Raw genomic sequence first — 8700 nt, 5'->3', positions numbered from 1 at the left:
AGTCGGAGCGAGTACTATGTATTGCGTCTGACCGGGTCACGAACGTTCCCGAAGCACCTTGGTTCTTGAATTGCTCTGTTCGCCAGGATTTCTATCCAATCAAATAACCTGAATGAACAAGTCCATCTAGCGGGGTTGCAAATCCACAATCCTCGATAACCCTAGGACTTGACCCGAACCCGACGGCCTGGACCGAGCCCTTGGTCAGCCCAAAAGGGCAATTCTAAGCGAACCGGGGAAACATTTCCTATCTCCCTTCTCTAGCTAAGCGAGGACCCCTTTACTTCTTTCCTCCGCGGCTGTGAAAGTAAAATGGACCGACCACGGCCCTCCTTTCTCCCCGTGATCCCTCCGATGATGACCATTGAATCCGGAACCGTCCTGGCGACAGCCGCCCAATTCCCAAGCGCCTCATCTTCACTGTCACACTCACGTACACCACTCTTCATCTTACTTCCAGGCGCCTCACCGTCCAACGGTCCAACGCTGACCCCCAACACGAGTCAAAATTCCGCCGGGGCGCAACCGGGGGATGTATAAACGTCGCCCAGCTCCGGAGACGGCTCTGCAGGCCGTGGAGCGATCTTCAGTGACACCAACCGCCGGTGTCTTGGACAAGGACGCGTGTTTAGATGGGGTAATACCTTGTCAGCCGATCGACATACCACCTTGTACGAGCGAAGAAGATGAGCATGCACTTCACAATGCTCCGGAAAACCCACCTGTCACCAAAGCCTCGCTGCGCGAGTTGGATCTTGTCTTGATTCAGTCCAACATCAATCTACGGGTGGACATCAACTATGACCATGATTTACACTTCAGCCCCGTATCGGGTTCGACAGGCGAGAAGAAAAGGTTGGAGGCCCTTTTGTATTGGCAAAGTCTTGCGGCCGAATTCCGGATAACGTATCACAACAACTTCGCTACGAGCTGTATCGAATGCCAAAAGAAACGTACTCGAGGCGCGGGTCAACGTAGCTTTCCCCCGAGACTTCCCAGATTGTTGTTCAGCCTCAAGCAACTGTTGACCATCTTGGTGCCCCACAGAGATGCAGATCAGATTGCACAGTTCCTGGATATCCCGCTGCTCGTGCAAGAGGCCTCTCATTCCATGTTGGATGTAGTTCGCCTGGGTCGGTGGCTGTGTGGACTCCTGACAACACACTGCGCGCCGATGCGTGATAGGTCTGCCCAGGATATGGCGGAAAAGGTCAAGGAGGGTGCGGAGACAGGAGACATGACGGCTCTCGTGGATGGCATCAAGGAATTGTTCGATATCTTGGAAGCCATGAAGCTGGATGTTGCAAACCATCAAATCCGCAGCTTTCGCTTCCATCTCATTGAAGATACCGTCCTATTTCAGAAGGATCACTTTCGCGTTCGGATTCAAAACAACAAGATCAACGTCGACGCGTCACGAGAATGGTTCCTCCAAAATGCCAAAGGGCATGAAGGATGCCGGGGGGGTGGGAAACTTCCATCCAGGTCGCCATTGGCTGCGCTGCTTCACGGCCTCGTTCAGATCTGCGTGTCCAGCGATCCGAACTTCCCCGATACTCTCAAGCACGACGTAGGCCGTCTCCAGAACCAACGCGATCAGATACAAGACATCATCCACATGGATCTATGTCTCTCAGTGTTCGACGACCAGATCGAGCGGCTGGTGGGGCCAAACTTCAACGCCGCCAGTCTACACCCGATCCCGGAGGCTCGGATCAGAGAGCTACAGACGCGAATACTGGACTTGACCGATGGGCACGTGTGCTCGAACGAGACCATGGCGGCGGTGTGGTCTCGGCACGTCAGCGAGATCGCATGGGAGCTCACAAATGCAATCGTCGGCGTATGCAAACGCGTTGGGTGTTTTCTTCCCGCGTCTGGGATTGAAACCACCAGGAACCAGCTGGCATCCAAATTCGCCGAGGAAAGACGACGGGGAGGACGCGCAACACTCCTCGCCCAGACCCTAGAGCAAGGAGCACAAGCTTACGCGCATGCCTTCCAAAGTATGACCACTCTAGCCATCTCGGAAGCGCAGAAACGGGATCATTATGCTCGACGTCAACCCCAGCATGAAGATCGACAGTGGCGACAGATGCCGTGTTTGGATGACTTGGCTCGGGAATTGGCGCACGTTGCGGTCATTCATATGCGAGTCTGGACAGATTTAGCGTATTTAGTCGATGAGGCTGAGCGTGTGATCTATCTTGGGGTCGAGGAAGGAAGCACGTATAAGCTATTTTGAAGTGTTGGCCCGAGGTACGGCTCCGCAAGAGGATGGCCGGTTCTGCCGGACGGAGATGTTGGAGCCTTGAGGTTCTCGCAGTGTCAGCCAAGGCCCGTGGGCGTCTCGCCCGTGCAGCCTTTTCATTTCGTGTTTTGACAGGGTGGGATTTCCCAAAGGTACCATATCAGATTCACCAGGAGATTTTTCATCTGATTCGATGTTGTGATAGGAAGCTCAACCGACCTTCATAAGGTTGACGGAAACTCTCTCTCATGGCATCATTCCGCATGCTTGGAAATGATAGGAAGCTTCTAGTATATTACTTCAGTGTATGTATGTGTGCTCCTACATTCCGAGGAGGCAGAAGAAGAAGAACGACAACAACAATTGATGCTTCCACTGCTATAATACACAACAGATGTGCCCATGGCCGGCTACCCTAAATGAAGTGTTCAGCGACAGGGTAGGCCACCGGTCATTACACTGGTGTCTTGTATGCTTCAGTGGCCGTGAAGAGCCGAAACAGATCACCACCGTGGCTCGGCAACAGTGCTAGCCCGTCCGAGCTGGCTCTCAGGCGACGGTCAGTCAGGTTAGAGGCAGCCATCTCCCCCCGTAAGGGAGCCCACGGCTTGACCCGCCAGTCACCCGCCGCGCCGGGGGGATCGACGCCCACCTCGTCCTGGTCATCATTTACGGCCACGTCGAGATCGAGGTCGCGCCAAAGGAGAACACGCGGCCACAGGGCCTCCAGGGTTGGGCCGAGGTGAGGGTAGTGAGACCAGAATTCCTCGAGGATGTTCCACCAATCCCAGACGTCGTCCCGCGATGCCCCGATGACCCTCAAGGAGAACGCGATCACCATCGACCGAAAAATACCGACGTATCTAGACGCTCCGTCAGTGGGAATGCCTAAATGACGGGGGTCGGGAACTTACGCGCGAGCCGTGCGCAGGGGATGAGCACTGAACGTCGTCTTCTCTTTCCGGAGCAGTCGAACACAGATCCCGGCCGCTGTCACGTAGCGGCAGAGCATTGTCAATATGTCGAGAGGCTGTGGGAGAAGCTCACCAGACTGAGCGGCCACATCCTGACCCATCGCCACCATCTGGAGTGCCGGGGCGTATGCCGCGCATTTCAGGCGCCAGAGCGCCAACCGACGGCGGCGACGTCCGTCGGGCGAAACCTCGCCGAAGCGACCGGGGGAGTGGGCGCGTGCCCACCATCGCTCCACCATCCCGGCGCGCCGCCGGCACTGTTCGAACAATGCGGTGGCTGGGAGATCTCTCGTGGACGTCCACGCCTGCTCCAGGGTCGACATATGGCTGACGACTTCGTCGTCTCGGACATTCGAACCTCGATCGTCAGGCGACCAATAAACACGGCCGCCGGAATGGGGTTCGAGACGTTCCCGCCCTGCGGTGTCCGCCGCCAGCGGCGACATCAATGATAGAACCAGGCGTCCGAGACGCCCGCCGTCGCCGGGGAGTGACTCCATGGCATTCTGGTACAGGTGAGCGGCTTCGCTGTACGCACCCTGCTGCGCGAGTTTCAGACCTATCAGTAGTCGGGTAGCCGCCGCGTGGGTGCCGCCTTGTGACCCATAGGTTCGCAGGAGCGTTGCGATGGGCCGATCGTACCCGGCGGAAGGATCGCTATTGTCCCCCCGGTCCTCGAGGCAGGTGGGGTCGATCGTCTGGATCGCGGTGGCGTCGCGCCGCCGCATTCTCTGCGCCCAGGCCCCAAGGCTGCATATCAAGAGGATGATCGTGACGTCGAGGTCGTGGGGCCCTCCAGGGTCTAGACTTGGGACGGTCTCTTCACTCTCCGCAATCGAGCCTGGATCGTGGTGGCGACCCGGATTGGCTCGGCCCAGCACCCGCAAGAACGCCTGGACTTGTTCCCTCAACGCCTGGGGTGGAAAGAGAGGGAGTTGGGGATGGACTTCATCGAGGTAGATCTGCGCGTGTTCGGTGACCGTGGTGACGTCGTGAGAAAGTTGAGCCGGGAGCCACTCCTCCCAACGCGGCGAGGGTCCACCGCCAACGGTACTGGGAGGACCGCCCGTAGCCAGGTTCGTCGCCCAGGGACCGCGCAAGAGGTCCGGGAGCGGTGGGTTGGTTCCGTCCTCGCGGACCGGCGCGCACAGGGAGCACGGCTCGGAAGGTCCCAGATCATCTACCTGAATCGCATGTGCCCTGGCCAGTAACTGTCGAAATTGTACCGGAGTGATGGCCACTGGGGGGTCGGGAATCTCGTCCCCATCTGATCTGTCCCTTCGGTCAGAATGCGGTGAACATGGCAGAGAGGCGCGGCTCTCCGCCTCGGCGATCCCGCGGGTTGGACGACTGTACCTATCACATCAGCAGTCGGACAGACACGCCCCAAATTGCCGGAGCGCCATCGGGGAGTTCTTGTTCTCACTTACCCACGCCTTGTGCTTCGACCCTGTTGAGAAACGGGCTGGAGCACGGCTTTCTCTTTACGACGGTGGCCAGGCTGGGACCGCCTGTGGTGTAGTCGGCGGTTTGGGGAAATGGGTCTCATGTCGGCAATGCGGTGGATCAGGGACGGGGAATCACGAGATCAAGACAAGAGAAATATAGACAGACACGCCGAAGTCAAGTGAGGTCCAACTGGCAATCAGGAGGGTGACGAAGGGTATATATATGCGTCGAGTGGCGGCCGAGAGCCCCCACTACACCGTCTCCTAGGGCAGGCTGCTCTCGGGGGTGCATCCCCTGGTAATCCGACGCCATCAACATCTGTGACGGCGTAATCATACACTAGATTAAAGGCAAGCCCTCGAGAGGCGCGATCGTCGCCGCATCGGGCCGCTCGACCACCACGGCCCACACCACTCCAAACCCTGGTCGCCATAATCGTCCGTAGCAGGGACACTCGAGAAATGGCGTGGCGCGCCGGAAGACCAGAGCCGGGCGCTAGATCTCCTCCCGAGGGTTAGATGTGCAGGCATTACCGCTAAAAACCTCCTTTCTCTCTTCTACTTTGACGACATCAGAAATCGCCAGAGTGGCCTCGAGTGAGATTGGTGATGGGCTCGATGCCCCTGCTACGAGCTCTGCTGACGGTCGAGGAGGCCGATGGAATCAGACCGGCAACACACACAGTTCTTTGACTGAACCCTTCGTAGAGCTAAAGAGGGAGAGAGTGGCGGAGCGTCGCCGCAAGTCTCATCGCCCACTGCGCACCTGAACTCACCAGGAGGGTAACACCATTTTATTCGAGAGTGTTTTTATCATCCACCCACGGCAACTTGGAGCGATAAATTCGTACAATTACCATGACTCCTTTCTCTCCTGCTGCACAATGGGATTCGTAAGATTTCCCCGAGGCGCGCCTATTCCGACGGAGTAGGGTATCCCTTGTGGGCTCCGCCCCTTTCCCTCGCTCTCTCGGTGCCGTTGATGAAGACTTCGAAACTACGAGCTCAGCAGTCCGCCTCCATCACACCCAGAGAGATCGGGATTGATACAATTCGCAGAATGGGACCCTGGGAGGACGGATGATGGAGACCCGCCAACTAGTATACACCACTCGAGACCCGCCGAGGTTATCCTGGATCAGTCACTGACGGGATTCTGGTCCAACACCAACTAGTCGACATCGAGCACAGCCATTTGATCGAATTTTAGATGCATACGAGCGGATCAGAGAAGGCTTACCTCTGGACTCATAGCCCTCTAGTCTGGTGACAACCTTTTCCATCGGCGTGGCACGGATTTGAGGCCAGGGGTTGATGCAATTTTGAACAATCATAGGCGGCGTAGACGGTTCGTTGAATCGTGATGTCTACTCCTACACGCACGCCAGTACGAAAGCGATCGCGGCACTACAGCAACCTGCCGAATCGAACTGGCCTCAACGCTCCATGGACTGTCACCATTTTTTACTTGATTAGGCGGAGGAACAGCGCAAGGCTGAGCGCCTAGACCCACCCAGATGTGGTTCATGTATCTCCAATCGGTTCTATCCTGGCCTGCGAGTAACTTTACAGCCCCTGACACGGATTCAATGTCTATTTAGTCTTGTATGTTAGGCCTCGTCTAAGCAGCTGTCGAGGTCCGAGAACACTAAGATGAGTGTCAACGAAAGGTATCAGGAAATCTTTGACGGTGACCATTGGCATGTCTTTAAGGTTAGGGTCGCGGGATATGTTTAACTGTAAATCCTATAATATCCTCAGAGGCTTTTCGCTATGTTTGAAATTCAATTTGACCTGAAAATATTTAACGTAGGCTGTCGCATTCTATATTACACGTACTTCACCCTTTAGCGCTCTACTCCGTGTAAATAGCGTGGTGACTTTGCCCGACTCTGCGGGCGTGGCAAATATGGCCATTCTCGACCTCGCCTTTCTCCCTCTCTTCGGCAACGACGGCGTGAACATTATCCACCTCGATGATTGGCACAACGAGGATATGAGGGAGCCCTCTAAGACCGCTCACGGCGTCGACACGTTCTTCCGCTTTGCAGAGGTCGTCATTATCAGTGTATCCATCATTGCCGGCATCGTCGTGATCGTGGGCCTGTGTTTTGTTGTCATGGTAATTGTGGACGCGGTCAGCGACCGACCAGTGGCGACAGGAAAAGGGTCAAATTTCCCCCAGGTGCCACGAGACGGATATGGTGAAGAAATGGGTAAATTGAGAAACCCTGGCGGATGAACGGTGGTCGTTAGGGCTACATTAATGGGGGTCACAATGGATGATGTAGTAGCTCAAGAAGCAAGGATGGGAGAAGGGCCACTCTCAATGAGTAACAAGGTGTAAGTAGTGAGGTGGCGAATGCTGTAAGTGCCACGCACCGATCCGTTTCTTGGTTTTCATCATTTCTAAGTTAATTCCCTTTGAACGCCTCTCGAGCGGCATTCCATTGGCGTGGAAATGTTCAAGAATCCTCCGCAGGTCCGGCGCGTAGCCCAAAGTGGCGCTCGTGGCTCTAGCCTCCACACCTGTCACGTGAACCGTCGCGTAGCAGTGAGACCCTCACCTCAAGGCCGTAATTTACAAAAAGAGGAATTCGCATCATCCCAGCCGAGACCCGTTCCCTTCCAGGCGAATGATCCTAGTTTCATCGGATGGACAATGTGCCCCGCCGCATGTCGCGGGTTGGCGACCCGTTCCGTGAACGGCGCCATACTATAGAGATATTATTACTGGGATTCTGGCTCTGCTATTGATCGCCCGCGGCGGGACCCATAAGAGGGGCCTTCATCAGGTTTAACAAATACCATGTCCTTCGACCTCTAATCTATTGGCCCCCAGTCGTTAATGGGATGCTTATCGCGACAATCACGATGATTCTTGCATCGAAGGTTTTGCTCTCTCCAATACGCCCGCATCTTCTTCTTCTGTCTTCGGAATCTCGGGCTGCGTGTGTTGATCTTCGCGCGGCGGAAACGCAATGAAGTTTGATCGTTGATCAGGTTTTCCCATTGGCGTAGCTTGTCTGAAAGTAATTTCACATCGTGATCTCCATCGTGATCTCCATCGACGAGGGATTGGAATTCTCGGAAGAGCTCTAGGGACTCCGGATGATGGTTGGTGTCCAGGATCTGATGCATGCAATCTAATATCCCCAGCGAACGCCTCCGGTATTGTCGATGGAGCCAGTATGTGGCGCCGGTCAGGAATGACGTGACCAGTTGCTGTCGTTGGGCGAGGCTGAACGTCGAGTATCGATCCAGGATGCGGACGTGGTCGACACCATAACAGTCTCCTTGGCTGAACTTTTGAACGAACAGCCCGTGGAGCGGCAAGCCGAACTCGAGACCGAGCGCACCTTTGTCGGGACCAATCATCTCAATAAGCTGTAGAGCATTGTGGTAGTACCTAGGCTCGTTGAATCAGGATTTCCCGGTCACTGAGGCGACGACTGCTTCCGGGGACTCTTCGTCCACCTCGAATAAATAGTTTTCCGCGTTGGTGAGGAGAGATTCGAGCACCATCAGGATCCGCCGCGTCGCAATAGACGGATATGGTTCAAGTCCGACCTTGGCAATGGCCTTCTTCAATTTCCTCCAGAGCTGATCCGGAGGAGAAAGAGCACCACCGGTAATTTGCTCGAAAATCGTTGGGTCGAGGCTGTCAGGCATTGCGTACCTCCTCAGGGCCAGACGAAGTCGAGGGAGTCAACGGAGAGGTGCAGATTTGGGGGGAAACGTGTGCCTTTTGAACCCCCTCGGCGCACGCCGAGACTATAGGTTGCTGCAGCCTGGCAAAATGGACTAGGCTCCTTTTGGCCTTTTTGACTCGCGCTCCGCAAGGTGTGAAATCGCTCCTTTTACTCCAACTCTATGGACTGTTCTAGTTTATATAGACATTTCCTAGCCATTTGATCTCATGGAGTTTAATATCCATATTTGCTAGTGCTTCACGTGTTAGTACCCCTAGCGCGCGCTAGTTGAATCTTGGCGCCAATACCCGCGGGATGGGAGAAAAAGCTAGGCT

General features: G+C 55.5%; 1 protein-coding gene across 1 annotated transcript; it reads left to right on the top strand.

Annotated features, from left to right (window-relative positions):
- Nucleotides 1-532: 532 nt before the first annotated feature.
- Nucleotides 533-2245, top strand: A1O9_13016 (uncharacterized protein; the record flags this gene model as incomplete). Its single annotated transcript, XM_013398072.1, has 1 exon — nucleotides 533-2245. The coding sequence occupies one exon, from the start codon at nucleotides 533-535 to the stop codon at nucleotides 2243-2245; it is 1713 nt and encodes a 570-aa protein (XP_013253526.1).
- Nucleotides 2246-8700: the final 6455 nt, after the last annotated feature.

The sequence above is a fragment of the Exophiala aquamarina genome (assembly GCF_000709125.1).
Source record: "Exophiala aquamarina CBS 119918 chromosome Unknown aczIA-supercont1.42, whole genome shotgun sequence".
Lineage (NCBI taxonomy): Eukaryota > Fungi > Ascomycota > Eurotiomycetes > Chaetothyriales > Herpotrichiellaceae > Exophiala > Exophiala aquamarina.
The sequence above is the reverse complement of the archived record's forward strand: the minus strand, read 5'-3'. Positions and strand labels throughout refer to the sequence as shown.